The following is a 22,731-nucleotide window of genomic DNA, read 5'->3' as shown; positions in this document are numbered from 1 at the left end:
TTATTGATGTAGTATTAATACTGTTAATTCTCATTTAAAATAATCAATTATATTTTATTAAGCAAGAAATTATATTTTTCAATAATTTTATAATGAATTTTCATAATTAAGATGAAATATTTTGTTAACTAATTATGAATTCTACATTGTTAAAAGACGATTTGGCAACATAGCAAAGCGAGAAAGAGATAGCCCTATCCGCTTTGTTGAATGATAGACAAGGATAGCAATACCATTGCTAATCAAACACTGTCATTATAACGTGGACCTCACTATAGTTTCAAATCACACTCATAATATAATGAGATCTTAAAATACATTTAAACAATTTTTATTGATACATATTATATCTAAGATATTCGTAATATTATACTGTATATTCATGATTACAATTCAGTATTCAGTGATTGATGAGACTTCTATAAATTATTCTGATACAAGCTACAAATTCTTTGACACGGCGACAAACCTGAGCAGCTGATAACTTGAGACCGAAGGAGCTGCTAAATCATTGCCACTCTAGGTGGCACTGGCTAAATCTATTTCCCTTCAAGATGGCAGATTTGGAACACGATTCTGGTCGCGTTTCCCTTCTGTATGTATTAAGTGATGATGATTGATGATGATGGCAGATGAATAGATTTAGGTGGGTTGCGAACTCACCCTGGGTGACAGCGTTGGAAGGCGGATAGTAGTCAGTCTGCAGCTGCAGCCGCTGCAAATGCTGTGAGAGTGCACTGCTGCCAGAGGATGACGTCACACTTCCCCCTCCACTGCCATCCACCACGAACCTACTGGGACTTGCTCCACCCGAGTAGTGGATCGGCGAACCTGGACAATGAATAATCATGCAGCAGTTCATAGATTTTATATTTTCTAAAGTGTATAATATACTAGTTAAATTGAAAAAAATGAAATAAACTCTGCTTACTCAATAACAACTATCTCCAGTTAGATTTTCAAGTCTGAAAAAATGTAGTTGAGACTATGCCCTCCACCCTGCTTTGCCCTCTATCAGCGTTGTTAGATTATGTAAAATTGCGAATACGAAATTAAAATTTCTAAAAAATAAAAATGAATAAATGGACTATTCATTTATTCAATAAAAACAGTAAGCATAGCAAATAATTGAAGTCACTTTTACCACATAGCAAAGCGCCGTGTGGGGAATTTCAATTTGTAATTCAACAAGGGTTAAAAGAAAATGATTCTTTCGATAAAAGTATCTTTTTCTAGTATCTTAAAGTTCTCTAGAAGCTTTCTCTAAAAGTATCAGTTTCTTTTCAATAGGCTACTATTTCTCTCGGAATCATTAGATTTAGTAATAAAATTAGTTATCCATATCGAAACAATGAGGAGAAGTCTGCTTTCGATTGATTTATAAACATTTTTTATTCGACCTATAATGAAATAAAGACACACATATATCGTCAAATTCTACAATTTTATTTGGTACAGTAGAATTTGGCGATATATTTGTGTTTTTATTTCAATAAGGAACGGTTCTACAACATCGACAGTGACTCAGTCGAATTTTTATTCGACCTATGGTTATTTTTTCAATTAATGATCGTTAATGTCGAGTCCTTTTGACCAGAAAACTCAAGGTTTAGGCATGTTAGAACGTTTCTTATCTAAGTGTTAGAAATGGGCGGAAAAGCGAGAAAAGAATTGGAATAATTTATTCAAAAGTCAAAAGTAAACGGTAGAATGTAGTTTGGCATCTCGCAAATTACATTAGTTATTAATTTATTATATTACCACTGGAGATAGGATTTGATCATTGCAGCTTGAAAAATGCCGCGGTGGTACCGTGGTGGTATTGCTCTATGTAGAACGTGTACTGTTTTAATAGTTACTGTAAATTTTTATGTGGAATTGATGAGTTGAAATGCATGAACTGAACATGAATTTCCCTGAGGAGTTTTACAAAATCATCAAATGGTATAATTCCAAACAAATGATATTCTATTCTCTACTACACACTACAGTACACTATTGTTTCATTCTTTAACTATTGTTCTATTATCACTATAATAAATAGTTTGATTACTGACCAGCTGGAGTTAGAGGAGAGACGCAACCACTGATGGACTGGTGGGGAGGAGAGGGGGACGGACTGCCCAGTGACGGACTCCCCCTCATCTGCTGCATGTCCAGGAAGTGCTTCGATTGGAGATCGGCTAATATTTGGCTGTCATTCAACAAGTTGCTGTTTTTCTGCAATAACAAACATTTATTCAACAAAAACGTCATACAATAATGATGAAATCATATACTATTAAACGAGCAATTTCTGTTTATATGTTTGTATTTCACCGGATCTCGAAAACAGCTCTGACGATTCTCACGAAATTCAGAACTTAGTAGGTTTATAATATAAAAATTCGATTGCACTAGGTCTAATCCCTGGGAAAACTCGCTGAAGGACATTAAAAGGATAGTTATTATTCATCCTTGGAAAAACAGCTGATAATAATTATTTCGTCGTCTGTTGATGATGGAAGTGAGTGAGCGAGTTCATGTGTGTGGGACTGTGCAAAATTATGAGTCAGCTGTTGAACTTTTGTAATTATTCAATCAGGTACTTAGTGCCGGTTCAAAAAAGCAGGGTTATTTTTAATCCTGATTAATTCCAGTAGAACCATCTTTTTGAAATGGTATTCTCTGATTTAATTCAAAAGAAATTAATCAGGATTAAATTTAACCGGCTTTTGTGCAACCGGGCATTTGTGAGGGAAATTTTTGTATTCCTCTGGGAATTAATCTCAATTCACTGTGATTATATAGAATATTTCTGTTTGAGCTATACATATTATTATAATTTATTTCGTAATATTTTTTATGCTTTTGTACTCCAGAGCGAAGCTCGGTCCCCGATATTTGAAATAATTTTTCAATAGAAATAAGAATTATTGAGATGATAAAAATTCAACATTTAGGGCCGTTCGCACAGTCAAAGCTTAAACTGAATTCAATCAGCTGGTGGCTTAAGCTCAAAATGAATTACATTATAACGAACGAGACTTGATATTTATTAAAACCAGTTTGAATGAAATTTAGTTTAAACGGTCATTGTGCAAACGGCACTCAGTAGAGTATTTCCAATAAATGACAGAAAGACATTGGTATACAATGACAATAATTTGAAATTCCAATGGATAGTTTACTTATCATGAACTGGATTCTCGAATTCCAAAATTGAGATAAATATCGAGGAAACGAATAATGGGAAATTTGAATCTAATTTAATAAGGAGATTTCCTTGAATGACTACTTTATTGGATTTCTCAACAAGGTGATGAGGAATTCTATACAAATCAGCCACGCCAGGAATTAAACCTGTCCTAGCCAATGGCTAATTCTCAATAGACAATGTTTTAAAAAATTAGATCTAAAAAAATAGAAAACGGATATAATAATGTGAAGACAAACAAACATATATTTAGAAGGTTAGAGTAAACTTATTATTAAAAGATGATGAAGTACCTGCAATTGCTGGTGTTCTAACTGGAGAGCTCGTAAGGATGTTTCGGCAGAATTCATACATTGCACTGTTGAACCTTCTGAAGCTCTCCTCACAGGACTGAACCTTTCACCTGGCAAATGCAGAACTGGACTGTCTTTCAACGACTCTCCTCCTCTCGAATTACCTATCGAATAGCACAAATTGAGAGATTATTGGAAAGTAATCAAAATATCATGTTAAGCATCGACGGAAATCAATCCCCGAATAAAATGAAATTGGTAGGTAGCCGTGAAAGCTGTAATAATTTCTCCGATTTTTCCAATCTAATCAATGTGACAATAATCAATTATCTTTAGTTGATAGTTGAACCTGAAAATTTTTGGCTACAGTATTGGTTTTACCAATTCAATAACATTAGTAGAAGTTTAATATTCATCTCATTCATTTATGAATTATGTGTTATTTTCCACCATACGACTGAATATGGTCAGCATTCCTAAATCATTAAAATTTCAATGTTTTGATTCATGAACTGTTTCTTTATCCAATTAAATGACTGAGAATGATGAAATGAATAAATACATAAAGTTTGATCATTATAAAGGACAATTGAATTGATTTTACAACACAATACTCACCCCGAAACAGACTGTAGACAATCAACAACTGCACATGTTAATAACATTATTATTTTGAGTTAGGAAGCATATATAACGATAAAAATTTCGTATTTTACATGAAGGAAGCTGACAAAGAGAAAGCTGTGGGATAGATAAGCTTCACATATACAGTAATGCATACATACATATTATACACAAGCACGAATAGCATATTTTGAAAATAGGTGAAGCAAGGGGATTATCATGAGCATTATCAACTTCGTCCACATGAAAAGCTGAGGATGAAAATTCAGTAGAGATAGAAACTTCTTCTGGAAAGGTTGTTACATTTGTTATAGTGATAGTAGCTTGGAAATAAGAGATTTTAAAAGAGACATAGGGTTCTAGCCATCCTATCTTTTCCCTGGATTCAACCTTTGGTTGTGTTGGACATTGCTACGATTTATCTCCAACTCGCAAATAAGTTAATTGGGGCTTCAAAAGTTCGGTAATCAAGTTTAGGTTCTGAAGATAGATATTTCCAAGGAATAATTTTAGGGGGCTGATGAAGCTCCTCCTTAGGAGCGAAATGCACTCCTCAATTCTCAACAAAAAATTATTTTAGATATTTACTTGGAAATACAGTGGTTAGAACTACGATAGAGTTGAATGTAAAACACTACAATACACAAACAAGTACAGCAGGAATATGAATGAAAGTGACTAGGAATGCATATAAACACACATCAAATACTAACGCAAAAACAGACAGACACTAAACCAAACTATGATTAGAATATAATACACATATATGCAAAAACATTCAACTACTCGAGCAGAATTCATAGATATTATAAAAAAGTTACTATTAAACTTACTCCACAGATAAAACTTACTTCACATAATCAACGAAACAGCTTTCCATTATATTTCCATTGGAGAAAGTAAACGCATTACAGTGTTGTATTGTGAGTCATGGTGGTATTTTTACATAAAATTCCATAGTGTCAAATTATTATTAATAGCTAATCAGTTAATATGTAAAAACATGTCGTGTTTTTCATAAAATAAATCCAAAGGATTACTTGACGAGAGCACTCGGCTCCCTAAATTCTTTTATTCGGTATTTTTGTAGTGTTAATAAAAGTTTCAATTTTTAAAAACTCAGTCGTGTCGTCCAATCACTTAACTCCAAAGGATTTATTTATAGAAGTTAATTATTAATTTTAATAGCTTCTTAAAATGTATGAATTCAGGGCTACTTATTTTTATTTATAAAATAGAATTATAGTACCCTTTTTTGAAATTAATAGAATAATAGATTACAAAATTATAATTTGGATAGATTTGAAAAAAGGAAATGGAAATCCAGCTCGTTGAAAACGACATTAGTCAATATACAAGAGAGGAGCTTGAGATATCTATATAAATTTATTATGTTCTTCCTGCATCGTAGGCTGAGGTCTATACAAAATTTAATACTGGTTAGTTTTTTTTAATTATAGGCTTAGTTTATTATTAATTTGAATGTATTTAGAAAATGTAAAAACTGGAAAACTGGTAGGTTGAAAACGTCATAAGTGGAGCTTGATATACCTATATACTTGTGTTGTTCCTGAACGGTAGGCAGATGCGAAGCGAGCGGTTTGCGGAGCGAGTTGGGCTTCCTGGGCCGCACCGACGGTTGACCGTAGACGGCCAACGACGGCTTGTACTGACGGTTCATCCGGTTCTCCACCTCCAGGATCAGCTCGGGACTAATCACTACGGGTACCGTGCCACACATAACAAACAATCTTGCCAACTCAAACAAAATCAACAAAATAATACAGTAAAACAACATAAAGTAACACCCCCTATCCAAAAACTCATCACTTTCAATCGAGACCGGAGTTTAGCTGAAGTTTGCCTCGACTCTACCAAAATAAAACAACATAAATCTTAAATCATAAATCGGACCTCGTACCTTCTTATCCCTATCAATAAATTGAGACAGATTTTCAGCTAGAAGGCTTCTGTAATGCTTGAACTCCAATGAAAGACATACGGTTAGTTTCAAAAACTAGATACATGAAATATCTGTTGGTGAGATGAAAAACCGAAATGATGAGTTAGAACACAACAATCCAGTGCAGTTCTCAGTGAACTCAACACACCAGTGCAGACGCATCACAGTGTATGATTTATCAGTGTCAAATATTCCATAACCAGGAATTTCTCTAGTCCTTTTTTTTGGTGGAGATTTGAGAACTGATTATTTTTATTCCATGTACTGTATTGCTATGAATACTGTATTTACTAAGGTATTAATGGTTCAATATTCATTTTCATTATTCCATAGGTAGCTTCGTTTTTCAAAAAATCCCTTGTTACTTATAATAATGACATTCCCCCTCATAAAATACCCTAGTATAATCACAACTTTAAACCTCTAGGTTTGGAAGAGTACAGTATATTGGGGGAAACTCTAAAACTCAAAATTGTTATTAGTCTCTAGGTTCTTGAAAGATTAATAAATAGTGCTGGACAGTCGCTTTGATTCATCGTTGTTGAAATATCTGGATTTCTAAAACAAGTCCAGGATTATACGTTTCTGCGTATACTGTATGTGCAGCATATTCTTACGATGTAATGCCGTATAATGTGCTCTAGAGCTCCTCTTCGGTAGCATAAGCCTATATCAAATTTTCCTAAACATTTGGAATAAGATCCGGTTCACAACTATTGAAATACTAATTTATTCAACAAAGATGAATTGGTATCCGAGTACAATGTCCCAAAAAACCCAGGGAATGATTCCAATAGTTAACCAACACCATAGTGGATGGTAGCTCTGAGTTACAGCACTGTCAATGTGATTAATAGCTGCGATATTTGAAATAATTTTTTTGAAAGCAGTGATTTTTTCACTTTGAAGCCACAAGTGTGAGAGTGCATTTCCTATCAGAAAACCTTCACCAACAAATATTTCCTAGTATCATCATATTTATAGGGCCTAGGTCAATATGACGAGTTCTTTCATATGAAATTACTCAACTGAATGAATTATGATTATGAATCAATCACGAATATTTCTGACCTAGCTGCATGTGAAAAACATGATTAACACATGCACTACTATTAAATCAAATCGTTCAATGTCTTTCACATTTTCTCCTCAACTTTTTAACATCAAAATAAACGTTATTTCGAAGTGAAAAGTGTAAATTTAAAGTATTGTGTTCACTATAACCTTAGTGTCCGGTTTTCCATTAGGGAACTTTGGACTATATACGGCGAGGTGGAACTACCCCTTGGGTCTCCCCACCATTGAAAGCCATACGCTAATAATAATAAAAATCACGAATCGACAGACAATTGATTACCAAAATTAACTTTCATTTACTCAGAGAGTTTTTGAAAGGTATTGGAAAGATGGTTCTTGGAAAAGCATTAATATGGTTTGAGGTAGGGTTTTCCAATTGAACGTGATGAGAGATTGGATTTATATAAATAAATTTCGGTGTAAAAAAGAAACAAATGATAATTCATAATATAATTAAAAAATTAAAGGCCCAATAATCTATACTATCTTCTATGAAACACAACTTGAATAACTATCAAATTGAAAAACATAATACAATTACGTGTACCCAACAAATAAAATTTATTATTTTTCTTGTTTTCTTGATGGTGCAGAAAAACTTATCAACATTCAAATGAGAAATATGAAGGTAATTGTGTTTAGGAAATCAAATATTACACAGAGAATAATAGTCAACCCAGAAAACGTTAAGCTGTGCAATTAACATGCAGATAAACATTGATAAAAAATGTGCAACTAAATATAGAATTTCTAATCGCTCTAACCACAAAAGTATTGAATAGGTAAATACTGCCTAATCCAACAAAACCTACCTTTCAGCGACGATAGGTGGTTACAAAATCATACTCCCCTACTACTCATAATGAATTAAAAATCGAAAGTTCAACAAAATACATGGAAAGTGTAGGAAAACCATACATATTAATTTTAGAAAAGGAATACGTGAAAATGCCACAAGCATTAGTTTATTGAATAACTATTTTAGTGTTTGCTGTTATTTTATCAATTCGTAGATAAATAATGGAGATCTGATGATGGATTGCACTGAACGGGATCAACTATCTTGAAGACTATCTTGATGTACCTAACAACTATCTATCTCAATCAACTATCAACTATCTATCTCTATCAACTATCAGTACAACTACTTTGTACTGACTAGATCTATCTGTCATCAAATTTAAATGGTATGTTACATAAATTTCAACATTAGGCGCTGATAATAAAATAACTGTCGGAATAGAATCAGTTGATACTATTGAAATAACCTGAAGCGCCTTAAGCTTGAATAGTTAAAGTTGATAGTATCTAATTGAAGATATTTGAGAAATTTATTAGTAAAGTTTTCAAAAGCCTGTTGTATAGCCTTGAAGATAGTTTATCCCGGTTAGTGCAACTCAGCATGAGAGTTTTATTTGAGTGATAAAACTATAATTTATAATTTGAAAATGTCTATAGTATCAAAAGGAAGGGAATACGGTACCAAACATAAGTGCTTCATCCTTATCGACGTCTTTCGACAACAGTTTTAGTACCGTAAATGATTATAGAAAGCAGATAGGGAGTCAAGCTTGATTTTGAAAAGAACAAATCAAAATAAGAGAAAATATCAAAAAGATTAAAAAATAAATGTTGAATAAAAATGGGGAAAACATGAAATATATTGAATAAGAACTTGTGAATAAGAAAAAATATCAAGTAGATTGAATAAGAGTAGTCGAGCTTGATATAGAGGTGTTTTGACACCAGGAAGATGAGAGAAGCAAGCATAAATTACCGGGAGGCCGCTCCATGACAGTGAGGAGACCACTTCGCCTCGTTCGCTGCTGGTTGCCGGACTGTTGGCAGGCATTGGCTTGCTGTTGGTTGGCTATCCTCTGCGCCTCTTCCGAGTTGGCCAGCGCCAGTGTGTGTCGTTTCGTGCTACCCCTACCTTGCATATACCTACAAATCACAATCATATTATTATATTTTACTTATTGTATATTCATCTAATTATTTATTCATTTTGATACTTGATAATTGCATGTAGTGACTGCAAAAAATGTAAGTACGAGGGCACTTATACCATAAAAATATGATATCATATAATTATTATCTATGTTATCCACTTCCATAACTTTACATTTATTTTTAGAATTAAAAATATGGTGTATTGAATAATTATATATGATGATAATGATTGTAATATATTGAGAATAGAATAATTATTTCCTTTGAATACTAAAATAATGTCTATCGTGAGATATTACACCCATTTCAAATCTTGTATTATTGATTATTTTATTTACTGGATGAAGAAAAAATACAATAATTTAATGGAAAATAAAGTAAGAGGTTAACGCAAAAACTTCCTCTGTTCAATACTTTCTCTCATGAATAGTCAAAATATCTTAGTTATGTCCATGTTCAAATCAGATTATATGGAAAAAATTATAATCAGAAGTCAGTAACAGACTATGGAGCACATTTTAAATTTCAATGTGAGTTCAGTATTATCAGCTAATTATATGGGGGGGGAGGAATGAATCTGGTCAACCCCATAACATTAAATTCAAGTTAAGCCAAATAAGCCTGAAGTGCTACCTGAACTGAAAATGATCTACGAAATACAATAGAATGAGAGCCATAATCAATTCATAATAATAATCATTTTTGCATGAATCTCTTGCTAACAAACTAGTTTACATTTATAACTATAAATATAATTGAGAGTTATCAATAAGCTATAAGTTAATTTACTTTTAGCACTTGAATTGGAGACAGGGGACTATTATCATAATCATAACGTGTTTTTAATTAAAAATTTGTATCTTATTGAGTTGAGCGCAGATAAATTGAAATGTAATAAATTTGGATATTCTTGTGGATGATAGCATACTTTTGATAAGTTGGGTTATTGGTGAATTACCTATTAACATCTTCGGATTGCATCTCGTCCATTTGGCCGTGTGTGAGATCAATGGTTGGCGATGCTGACTCTTGGTCAGTGCCACTGATGGGCTGAGATCGCTGAGCCAGAGCAGGACTACCCGGCTGCAACTGAAACCAATCATCATCATTAAAAAATCTATCAATAATCGTCATCATCATTATCAAGGAGAAAACCTTTACATCCTATTATATTAAGCGAAAACGGCTCTAACGATTTTCACGAAATTTGGAACATAGAAGGTTTATGATATAAAATTCGATTGCACTGGGTCTCATCCCTGGGAAAACTCATTCGCTGAAGGACATGGAAAGGAAAATAATTATTCATCCTTGGAAAACAGATGATAATTTCGTCGTCTGTCAATAACAGAAGATGCGGGTGACTGTGTGGGGGAGAGACAGAATTATGTTCAGCTGTTGAATCAATCAGCCTATCTCACGAGAAATATCATCTAGAAATTTTAATCGACTTAATCAAAATAATCTGATTTGTTGACATGACATGGTATATCATTCTAATTAGAGTATATCATAGTTTTCAAAGTTAATAGTTATTTTACAGTTTTAAGTGATTAGTGAGTGTTATTCAATTTGATTTGTAAACAATCTAAATTAGAACTTTTCTGTTTTAAAATGTTTGGACTGAAAATTGGACCTGAATTCAAGTGTATGAACATAGCCTACTTTTTGGAATATTAAGTCTATAAATCAAAATTCGGGGGAGAACAGTTTTGGGCTGTGCCTGTTAGTCCTTCCCCAATCATTTTAAAAAATTGTGTTCTGTTTATCAATAAATAGATAACGAGCGAAGCTCGGTGGGCGCCCCGATATTTTGAATAATGAACGCATTGGAAATACCATGTAGAATAGTAATTGCAGCGAGATTTTGAGATAGAAGACTGCTGATTTGATACTGACAAGGAAACTACAATGTGAACGAACAAAGCCGATCATGTTATTTTGCCCTTGCTTGCTACAATTTGATGCAAATTGAGTTGATTCGGAACTTGTTGACTGGTATCCACAAAGATCTCTTGTGTACTTCTTCTCTCACTTGTCTAGACGTCTAATAAGACGTTTCCAGGATTTTCCACCGATTCTTTCTTTCATGATTTATTGCTATTTCAAGTATTTTCATGCGAATATGAAAATTCTCAAATATGAAAATATAGAAACACCAGTACGGCTGAAGATATGTTGGTTTGAACACGAAACTGCAGACCTGTGTACAAATCTGATAATGTGAACATGACAAAAAAGTGTTTTTTTCAAGAATAAAAACAATTTACTTTAATTTGATGAATTTGAAGCTTACCAGCTGTAGTTCCTCTTGGCTTCCTGGCTGACTGACAGCCCTTTGGCAATAGCTTTGTAGATTCGCACCACCGTCTGATGCTCTCCGTCCAAAACCACCAACTACAAAACAAATAAAATATATTTCATTCAACTTGCATCTAGTATTTCTGTACTAGTTTCACGGTATGATCACATTGGATGCACGTGAGATCATGTATGACCAAGCGCGAAGGCAGATTAGAAACAAAATACAAACAAACTGATTAGAAAACAAACAAATGGAAAGAGACATAGGGACACTCACACTGAACGCGTGCACTTGCTGGTGGCGTTCAGTGTGAGCAGATACAGGCAAGTCACTACGTGTTTCTATGCCTCTTTCCAGATTTTGTTACTCATCGGCGCGCTTGTTCATGCGTGATCTCACGTTCAATTGCACATACATGCATTCAATGTGATCATATCCTTAGCTTTAGATTTGCCTAGAATTCAATGAGCAAACATCTTGTTAGGGAAAAGAAGTACGACATATAATTCAAATTAACACCAAACACAAATAGTAAAATTGACACCAAGAGTTCAAACTCTGTAGGAAACTCATTCCTCTTTGGAGTTTGAGATAGATTTTTTATTGAGCAGATTGATCAGCGCCAGATCAGTTTTAACTCAAATATCTATCAAATTCTGATCAGTGTTTTCAATCTTCTTACAGTTTTTCTTAAGTGATCATTAGGGATTAAATTATTGTTTCATTATTTTCTATGATATTATCCTTAAAGGTGCGTACAGATATACGCGCCGCGAACATGAGAAATTCACTTTTAATCAGCTGATGCCAAGCTTTTTATATCTGTATTTTACCGTTCTGTAAAAATACAGATATAGTCAGCTGATTAAAAGTTAATTGCTCATGTTCGCGGCGCGTATATCTGTACGCACCTCAAGTCTAGCGTGGATTGTCAGATAATCTTTCAATTTGTAGTTGAACTTCTAATTTAATAGAGATCACTACTGGTGTTGTTCTGTCAGTTTTGGAATACTTATCAATATCAATAAATTAATAGGTAATTTATCACTTTGATTCAATATATCTAGTAATCTTGATTCGTTTGTGCAGTATTATTTTTATGATATTTTGACAAATGTATTGAAGTAAAGAATATTGTTGTTTACTAAAAAATAATTAATTTTGACACATTATTTTTCGTTTGTGTAAATATTTTGGCAAATTTATTATGTAGGAGTAAATAATATTGTTTGTTTACTACAAAATAATTAATTTTGACACTTTATAATGGGGGAAATACTAATAAATATCGTGTCTGAAATGAAATAATACAAGTAATCCTTTATTAATATATTGAATTAATTACCTGCGCCCAATACAGGAGGCGGTTTCAGCAGATGCTGATCCTTGATGGTGAAGTTGTGGGGGGGCTGGTACTGGACCAGTGGAATGTTCTGTGGCAGATTTGTGTTCGGAAAGATGTTCAACGGCTGATCGCCTTGTTTCATGTAATGCGCCTCCAACACCTGTTCGACAAGTCATAATCATCATCATAAAACAGAGAATAACTCAACAGAAAACTACGTTTTCAGACGGATTAAAGTGAAAATCGTACGGACATCTTGTCAATTTCTTTCCATATTAAGTTGATTGAACATTGCTATAAATAGATAAATGATGGAACTAATTCAAATTTGTATTTCATACAAGTGGATTTATTTATTTATTTATAGTTTCTACTAAGTAGCACTTATTGGGAGAAAAAACTAAGGATACTCCTTGTACTATTTCTCTCCCAAATTTAAAAGTCCGAAATAAGGTTATGGTTTCACTTTTCTAAAATTTAGTCCATTTTCACTAAAAAAAACAACGAAAACTAAGAATGTTAAATTTTGAAAGTTGAAAACAGAATAAAAAACAAAAATATCACACTCAAATCACCATTAATTGAAACATTTTTGCGTAATTTGACAAAATTTAGAGCCAGAAAAAACACAACTCACCAACTACAGACTCTCATTGAAGTGAAAGAAAAGAAACAATGGTAAATCTATCTTTAGTCGTTATATTGATAATAATTCTATGTTAGTAATACAAAGTAATTTTCGCAGTTCTGGAGCAACTACTATAAATCACAAGGCTACTTAGGTGTTTTTACGAAAAAGTTCGTTTCTGCTGAAGTTGAATATTGTACAATTGAAATTGAAATTATCTTTATGCTTCTACTTAGAAAGTACAAACAATATACATAATACAAAACTTGAAGAAGGTTCCTCACATGGGTAAAGCCTGTGTGCGAGGAACGAGACACAATAAGTTAATTGATTAGTAAAGTCTCACTTTACCAGATCAATCAGGTAAAATTACATTGACAAATGAAGAAAAGATCCAATATTCATGCTTATGACAGTAGGAAAAAAGACCACATTGATATTCTACATCAAAGTCTTGTCATAAGCATGAAACACTATGACAGCATCGGCTTAAGAATGTACAATAAGTTGCCATTGGATATCAAATGGTGTAAAAAATTGTTATTTAAAAAAAAATACTTTTTGAGTGGCTGGTTTTGAGATATTTCTATTGTTTGACACAGTTTTTCGATTCTACTTGATGTAATTCTACTTTGTGACTTTAAACTATTACTTTGACTTTATTATTCTATAATTGTATTACTATAACTTTGTCAATTACCTATATTGGTCTACGACAGTAAAATCTATTTATTTATCACAGAGAATTGCATATTATTGAGAAATAGAATAAAATGACTAACCTGTTCGTGAGTTGAGTCTCCCGGACCAACCGTATGCCTTCTAGCGGTGACATGGTACTTATCAGGTGTAACTCCTCCGTCTGGTCTTGTCGGAGTCCTTTCAGGCATTTCAACATCGGCATCACCAAACTGTAACAAAATAAGATTCAGAATTAGTTTCACATTTCCCATTACTCATTCAGCACATTGTGATATGAAAAGCTTAGCTTAGAGGGTAAGGCTTGGACTGTGTCACCTACAAATTTGGAAGAAAAATAGCACAAGGACTAACTTATTATTTTATCTACCAATGTTATTAAATTAGTCTCATTTGCATTGTAAATAAATGAAAATATGAATTATGTTATGTCAAGATATTGAATCAAGATAAAAACACTTCATTGACATGGGTTACTTTTAAAATTAATAAAACAATATAGAAAATCATAAAGCACCCTTTATTTAAAAAAATAAACTATTTATTTTAAAGTTTTTTATAAAATAATGGGTGCTTTAAGATTTTTTATATTGTTTTATAATCAAGATATCTTATCCTGGATGAGATGAAAGATGGGAGATTTAGGATAAGGCAGATGAAAGGATGCACGGAGTTGAGCATGATGACAAGGAAACACCGCGAAACCTTACATGGATGAATTCTACAAAACTGTTTCCATATTGTTTAAGATGCAGTCGGGTACAGCTACTTCTACGATTCCTATGTTTGACAATACGTGATGGAAACTAATCAAATGAACTAGATATATTCGTCTTAATTTATAAAATGAGTTATTCAATTTGATTAATTTTGAAGAGTATACATCCAATTTATCAACAAAAATTAGACACAAAATCCCTGAGTATCTACAGGTGGGATTTTATTCTACGTGAAAGATAGATGACAAATTTATAATATACTTTTTAAGATATTAATTTTGACAAAAATTTCATATTTAATTTAGATATGAAATTGAAGTGAAATTTCATATGACAGTGTAAGAAAAAACAGTCGAGATCATTTCTCAACAAATAGACTATTTTAGAGACTAAGAATAGAATTGATTAGAAACGAACCTTTTCGAGATGATGGGCATCTTGCATGAGGTGCATTGCTGCAATGGTCGGCATTGTCATCAGCAGTTGAGAAGATGAATCAGCATCACTGTTGACACGCTCCACTATACCTGAAAAAAAATGAAAATCAAAGTTGGACTATCAAATGGTTCAAGTTTTGGAACAATCCTTGTGTATTATAAAAAAGGTTTTGTGGTACATCATGGAGAGCAAGGGTTCTCAAACATTTTTACTCCGCACCCCACTTTATTAACTGAAAAAATTGATGATTTTATCACTCCCCCCTGCAAGCCACAGTAAATTGAGATGGTCTGAAATATTGAATGAGTTTGATGAGAAACACAGTCAATTCCTACATAGATACGTAACGGTCGGTCCAATAAAGCCAGTTAGACACACTTCGATTTTTGGACGTACGATTTTTTGCCGTCCTTATAAATTCTACCACATTGAATGGTCTTGACAAACACATGGTCACATCTTATGTTTGTCAAGTTATCTTCAATCTAATAGAATTCATAAGGACGGCAAAAAACGGTAAGTCCAAAGATCTATGTGTGTCTAACTAGACAAAGTCTTTTTAATACGATAATTCTACCTAAATCGCGTAACAATCTAGAAATATGAGTAATATTGTACAAATTAATAAAAAAACAATATAAAAACTTGTAGTACCCTTTATTATTAAAAAATTTAAAATATTTTAACATATTTATATAATAAATATTCATATTTTATATTTTTAATAATAAAGGGTACTACAATTTTTTATATTGTTTTTATTAATTTGTACAAAAGTAACTTATATAAGTGAAGTGTTTTTTTTTGAGTAATATAGTGTTTGGGACGTCAATTGAATTTCAAATTCAAATCACAATCTCAATGTTTTTCATCCACATCTATTCTCACGCGACCTGGGTTTTGGTTTATAGGTCAAACAGTAACGATAAGTGAGCGTCTACTACCAACATTATTTGAAGGCTACTGAAACCTCATACAGAAGAGACTCAACTCACTAAAAGTTAGAGTTTCTCATACGAATTTAATCTATTAAATACATTAATCTCATTAGAATACACATTCAACTCACTAAAAGTTTGAGTTTCTCATACAAATGGATTCTATGTTGGCATTAAAATACACAATTGGACTCTCATGAATATGAGCGTTCTAACTTTATTTATAGGCTACTCAAACCTCATAAAGAAAAGACTCAATTTACTAAAAGTTTGAGTTTCTCATTCGAATTGAATCTATGCTGGCGTTAAAATCCACATTTGAACTCTCATGATTCATCTGGAAATCTCATGGCATCTCTAGGATATAAGGAACAGGTGAGAATAACACTAAACTATTTTGAATTTTAGATAGGAAATAAATAATTGACTAGCCCAAGCAGATGAAACATTAAAAAATGATATTTTCAAATTTGATATAATATTACATTATTCTAAACACTTCATTGATAATTTTATAGTAGTAATTCAAGTTAGTTTTTCAATAGTTACCAGTAGTGATGCTGGCTCTCCTGGTCTGCTGAGGCTGCTGCAGCTGCTGCAGCTGTGGACTGCTGTTGCTGTTGGGTAATACAGCTGTCGTCGACATCAGACCCATCGCTTCGCACTGCTCTCTGCGCAGGCTCTTCTCCATCTTGTCCTCCAGCAGGTGGTAGATGGCGCTCAAATGGTCAAAGCTGTTCTTCAACACCGACTACAAACAAAACAATATCAGTTAACAATCACCAAAATATATTCCAAATGCATAATTTTGATGGTTTATTGGATTTATTTCTAAATATACAAACTATAATCAATGATTATATTATTGAGAATAACTATAGTGAGAGGAGTAAGAAGACTAAGAGCTCAAACCACGAGCTCTAAGAGACAAATGCAGTAAAATATTAGTATAGGTTTTTATTTCACCAGAAAACAATTTTATAAAGCACAATGTCTTATCAAATATTATTTCAAACTTCAGATTTCATAGTAAGTAATCATTGAGCAATAAACACCAAAGTTTAAAAGAAACAATAAATTTGCTTAGTTTTTGAAGAAGAGAATTCAAACACTGAAAATTGATTTTTATCTATTACTTCAATTTTAGAACTTGGAAATGGATTTTATCAATCATGAAGAGATGGAACAATTAATAAGATGGAAGTGAAAGATTGATACGAATCAAATTCTTCTTGGATAATCAACTTAGTACGCTTCAATTAGTAAGTCTACTCTGAAGAGGACCTTACATTGGCCAAGTCAAATACTTGAATCATGTTTTCTGGTATCGAATAATTTGACTCTTTCTCCATATTACTGTGTATTGTGTTTGAGAACTCTTCTTCCACAGTTTACCCTGCATTCAACTGAAAAAAAAGCCGAAAATTGAAGAATTCAAGAACTTTTGATGCCTAGATGTTTTTAGGAAATCAATAATTTCCATACGTATGATACTAAAGTGAGGACAGTGGAAGGCATAGAAATTCAAAATTTTAGTTGTCAAATCATCAACTCAACATAACCTCTAGAATGTTCATTTTACATAAAGAGTTTTAGGCAAATTATGCTTTCTTTTAACCAAATTGTATTTTATGAAAAATAAATAAATGAATAAATAAGAAAGTAAATTGATAAATAAATGAATAAACAAACAAATAAATTAATGGATAAATAGCATACCTTGCAAATCATATCCCTATCCAAGCCCGGCAACTGAAGCATGTGATCTACAACAGCAGCTGTGGACTGCTGTTGCTGTTGGGTAATACAGCTGTCGTCGACATCAGACCCATCGCTTCGCACTGCTCTCTGCGCAGGCTCTTCTCCATCTTGTCCTCCAGCAGGTGGTAGATGGCGCTCAAATGGTCAAAGCTGTTCTTCAACACCGACTACAAACAAAACAATATCAGTTAACAATCACCAAAATATATTATTCTAAATGCTTAAGTTTGATGGATTATCAGATGTTATTGCTAAATAAACAAACCATAACTTGACTTACTTGACTTAGTTCCTGTCGCTCCTTGAGGAGCATAGGGCTTCCGAGAATGTCCTCCATCCAACTCTGTCGCGTGCTAACGCCTTCACCTCCAACCACGTTTTGCCGGCTTTCCCAATTTCTGTCTGGATGGTACGCTTCCACGTGATTTTTGGGCGTCCTCTTGCACGGTGTCCTTGAGGATTCCAGTCCAATGCGTCTTTTTCAATGGCACCTTCTTCCTTGCGCAACGTGTGCCCAATCCATCTCCATTTCCTTCTTTTTATCTGCATTTGGATTGGATCCTGACAGGTAGACTCCCATAGTGCTTCGTTGCTGATAACCTCTGGCCATCTGATGCCCATTATGCGACGCAAACATCTATTTACAAATACTTGTAACATTTTAGAGGTCACTGTAGTCACCTTCCAGGTTTCACATCCATATAAGAGGACTGATTTTACATTGCTATTAAAGAGTCGAATCTTTGTGGCTTTGGATATATTTTTATTTGCCCAAATTGGCCTCAATTGTATAAAAGCTCCGTTTGCTTTCTTGATTCGACTCTTTACATCTTGATCAGCTCCTCCTTCTACAGTGACCATACTACCCAAGTATAAAAAGGACTCTACCAGCTCGATATTGGAGTCGCCCATTTTCAAAGGCATGTCTGTTCTTGCATTTACTCTCATTTCCTTTGTCTTTCTAGCATTTATCTGCAAGCCGGCCTTTATTGCCTCATTTGAAATATTTCTCAGCTTTTCTTGCATGTCAGTAAAGCGCTGTGCCAGTAGACATATATCATCAGCAAAGTCCAGATCCTCTAGCCGCCCTCTTAGGCCCCAAGGTATCCCTCTTCTCCTACCTCCACCAGCTCTTCTCATCACACTGTCCAAAACCAGCAAGAATAACGTGGGAGACAACACACAGCCTTGACGGACTCCAGAAGTGACAGGTAGGGGTTCACTCAAACTTCCTGCATGGAGGACACGGCACTCACAATCCTCATACATATTTCTCAGAATGCTCACCATCTTCTGTGGGATGCCATAATTAATCAGTGTACTCCACATCACTCTTCTGTTAACTGAGTCAAAAGCTCTTTCGAAATCGATGAAAGCCAGGTAAACAGTGCTCTGCCATTCAACACTTTGCTCTAAAATTATCCTCAGTGTGTTTATTAAATCTACACAGCTACGGTGCTTCCTAAAACCAGCTTGTTCTCTCCGTATTTTCCTTTCAACAGAATCCTTTATCCTGTTTAGGATTACTCTTGCTAGCACTTTACTAGGCACTGAGAGCAGTGTTACCCCTCTCCAGTTTACACAATCTGTAGAGCAACCTTTCTTGGGTATCTTCATTATAGTACCTGTCTTCCATTCTGCAGGAACTCTTTCTTCTTCCCAAATTTTGGTGATTAGGGGATACAAGATATCAGCACTCGTCTCTACATCAACTTTTAAAACATCTGGTGAGATATTGTCTGAGCCAGGAGCTTTTCCATTTTTCATCTCACTTATAGCCTTCTTCACCTCATCTTTTGTTGGCACTTCCCATTCTATGTCTGTGACCACTGGCCCATCTCTGTGCTCTATTTCTTCATGATTCTCTATCTCATTTTGCCTATTGAAGATTTCCATGAAGTGTTCTCTCCATCTTTCAAGTTGCTCATCCTTACTAGTCAGCAATTGCCCTTCCTTACTCTTTACTGGGCCATCATTTCGATAGGATCTCTTGGATAAAGCTCTTGTGATTCTGTACAACTCTTTGCTGTCACCTATCCTTGCTGCTTGTTCTGCCCTAGCTGCCATATCATCTACATACTTTCGGTGATCCCTTCTGACACACTTTTTCACCTCCTTCTCTGTTCTTGAGTACTCATCCTGGGCCTGTTTTTTCTGCAACCTAGTTTTGCTCGTATTGATGTTGGCTTTCTTAACTTTTCTGAGCTGTATAAGATCCCATGTTTGTTCAGACATCCAGTCCTTCTTCTGGTGATCTCTCTTACCTAGAACAGATTTGCTTGTTTCTAGGTAAGCTTCTCTAACATTCATCCATAGACTGTCAACACTTCTCTCATCATTCTCCTGCATCAAAACATCAAAGCGGTTTTTGACTTCAAGAGCAAACTGGGTTTTCACATGCTCATTCCTCAGCTTTGCTTCATCAAATCGCATTCTGGGACTCACAAATTTCCTCCCTGCAGCCATTATCTTCATAGCAAACGTAGCTACCATTAAATGATGATCACTATTTGCATCTGCCCCTCTCTTATTTCGTACATCAGTGAGACACCTCCTGAATTTTCTACTAACAGCAAAGTGGTCAATCTGATTTTCAGTGAGATGGTCTGGAGATACCCAGGATACTTTGTGGCATTTCTTATGAGGAAATAGAGTTCCGCCAATTACAAGATCACGGTCTGCACAAAAGTCAATAAACATTTCTCCATTTATGTTACGCTCACCTAGACCATGCTTTCCCATTATGTGCTCTAATCCTTCATTATCCGCACCCAACTTAGCATTTAGATCCCCCATCACTATTACTATATCTCTCTGGTTGACAGTTCTTATAGTTTCATTCAACTCTTCATAGAAAGCCTCCTTCATTTGATCCTCACTAGTCTCTGTTGGGGCATAGCACTGTATAATGGTAACGTGTCTAATCTTTGTTTTGAATCTAGCAGTCAAAATTCTATCTGAGACGGGGTTCCAACTCATTAAGCTCCTCCTAGCTATCTTGCTCATGAGTATGCCAACTCCATTTCTACGTTCTGCATTTTCTCCAGTTTTACCTGAGTAGATGAAGGTTGTGTCATCACTTGTTTTCATTTCACCAAAGTCAGGCCATCTAACCTCACACAAGCCAAGAATATCCAATTTGTAAGCAATCATCTCCCTAACCACCTGTCTTAGTTTTCCTCTCTCTCCTAAAGTCCGTATATTCCAAAATCCAATTCGAGTTTTTTGTTTCATTCCAAATGTTCCTAAATTTCCGGTCCGGTTTTCATTCTCTTCAGTTTCAGTAATAAGGTTGGTTTAAGGTATGCGGGTTATTAGCCCACAGTACCCGAACAAACCATAAGCGATGATAATATTCAACAACTATAGTGGAAGGAGTAAAAAGACTAGAGCACAAAACAAGAGCTCTATTCAGCTCTATTCAAGAGACTAATTCAGTAAAATATTAGAATAGGTTTTATTTCACCAGAAAACAATTTTATAAAATACAATATTATTAACACCAGAATTAAAAAAAAATGTTAATTTGATTAGTTTTAGAAAAATGGATTCAAATACTGTAAGTTGTTTTTTATCTTCCGTGGGAAGTTCCGTGGGAGGGAGGTCTTTAAATTGACCATTTTTCTGGAATTGAATAATTTTAATTTTTCCCATAATATTATTGTGTATTGTAATTGAAAACTCTACTTCCAGAGTTCATCGTGCATTCAACTAAATGAACGCTGAAAATTAAAGAAATTTGGATGCCTAGATGTTTTTAGGAAATCGATAATTTCCATACGTATGGTACTAAAGTGAGTACAGTGAAAAGCAACATTTTAGTAGTCAATTCATCAACTCAACATAACCTCCAGAATGTTCATTTTACATAGTTTTAGGCAAATTATGCTTTCTTTCAACCAAATTGTATTTTATGAAAAATAAATAAGAAAAAAAATTGATAAATAAATAAACAAATAAATAAATGAATGAATAAATATCATACCTTGCAAATCATATCCCTATCCAAGCCCGGCAGCTGAAGCATGTGATCTACAACAGCATTATTAACCGCTCCGGTCTCGGCAGGAACTGCTAACGAGGTATCTTCTAGTAGGAGGTCATTATCGAACTGTAACATGTAGCAGTCAACATTAACCATAACTGAAATATCAAATAAATTTTGTGACAATTATGAAAATCTCACGTTTTCCTATAATGGAATAAGAAAATTGAACCTGGATATTCATAATAATGGTTTACAGAATGTTTATGTAGTATAATCCTATCTATTACTAGATACACGTCCAAGTTGAAAATTATCATTGGTAATCATCATTATCATATCTACTACAATTGATCATTGATAGTTATATTAGAAACTACAGGGTAATCCGTGCTCCAAAAGGGTCTAATTAAAAACTTGACAAACTGAAAACTTGAACGAGTGGAATCTTGAAGTGTTTGAAATAGGTCTAGAACCATCTTCGGTAAATTAAAAATCTACATTATGCAATATTTCAAGTTAATGAGTCCAGTAGTTCAGACGTGATGATGCGTCATTCGTGAATTTCCTATCCCGTACGTATATAAGCTAGTTCTTTCCTTTATTATAGTATAGATACCGGTAACTGTAGATCACCTATATCAAATAAAAAGTTATAAACAATGTTTTTTTTTCAAATTGCGAACTACAGTGACTAACGACTTCTTGTTTGTTGTAGTACCTCAACATCAAACATAATATATAACTGATTGTTGACTTTACTAGCTATGACAGGGCAAACTTTACACTGAAATTGGAACCGTAAAT

General features: G+C 33.9%; 1 protein-coding gene across 1 annotated transcript in view; it reads right to left on the bottom strand.

Annotated features, from left to right (window-relative positions):
- LOC111047872 (serine/threonine-protein kinase SIK3 homolog) overlaps positions 1-22,731 on the bottom strand; it is an 81,984-nt gene that overhangs the window by 6,104 nt on the left and 53,149 nt on the right. Inside the window, exons 8-21 of the mRNA XM_039425697.1 lie at positions 21,925-22,050; positions 17,963-18,106; positions 17,898-17,930; positions 16,728-16,929; positions 15,220-15,329; positions 14,167-14,295; positions 12,757-12,916; positions 11,403-11,503; positions 10,065-10,195; positions 8,931-9,097; positions 5,665-5,832; positions 3,490-3,653; positions 2,058-2,220; positions 664-831 (exon numbers count right to left, since the gene is read on the bottom strand). Of these exons, the coding sequence (XP_039281631.1) occupies positions 664-831; positions 2,058-2,220; positions 3,490-3,653; positions 5,665-5,832; positions 8,931-9,097; positions 10,065-10,195; positions 11,403-11,503; positions 12,757-12,916; positions 14,167-14,295; positions 15,220-15,329; positions 16,728-16,929; positions 17,898-17,930; positions 17,963-18,106; positions 21,925-22,050 (1,966 nt within the window). The remainder of the gene's footprint in view (positions 1-663; positions 832-2,057; positions 2,221-3,489; positions 3,654-5,664; positions 5,833-8,930; positions 9,098-10,064; positions 10,196-11,402; positions 11,504-12,756; positions 12,917-14,166; positions 14,296-15,219; positions 15,330-16,727; positions 16,930-17,897; positions 17,931-17,962; positions 18,107-21,924; positions 22,051-22,731) is intronic.

The sequence above is a fragment of the Nilaparvata lugens genome, chromosome 4 (genome assembly GCF_014356525.2).
Source record: "Nilaparvata lugens isolate BPH chromosome 4, ASM1435652v1, whole genome shotgun sequence".
Lineage (NCBI taxonomy): Eukaryota > Metazoa > Arthropoda > Insecta > Hemiptera > Delphacidae > Nilaparvata > Nilaparvata lugens.
This window is presented reverse-complemented; position numbering and strand designations above follow the sequence as displayed.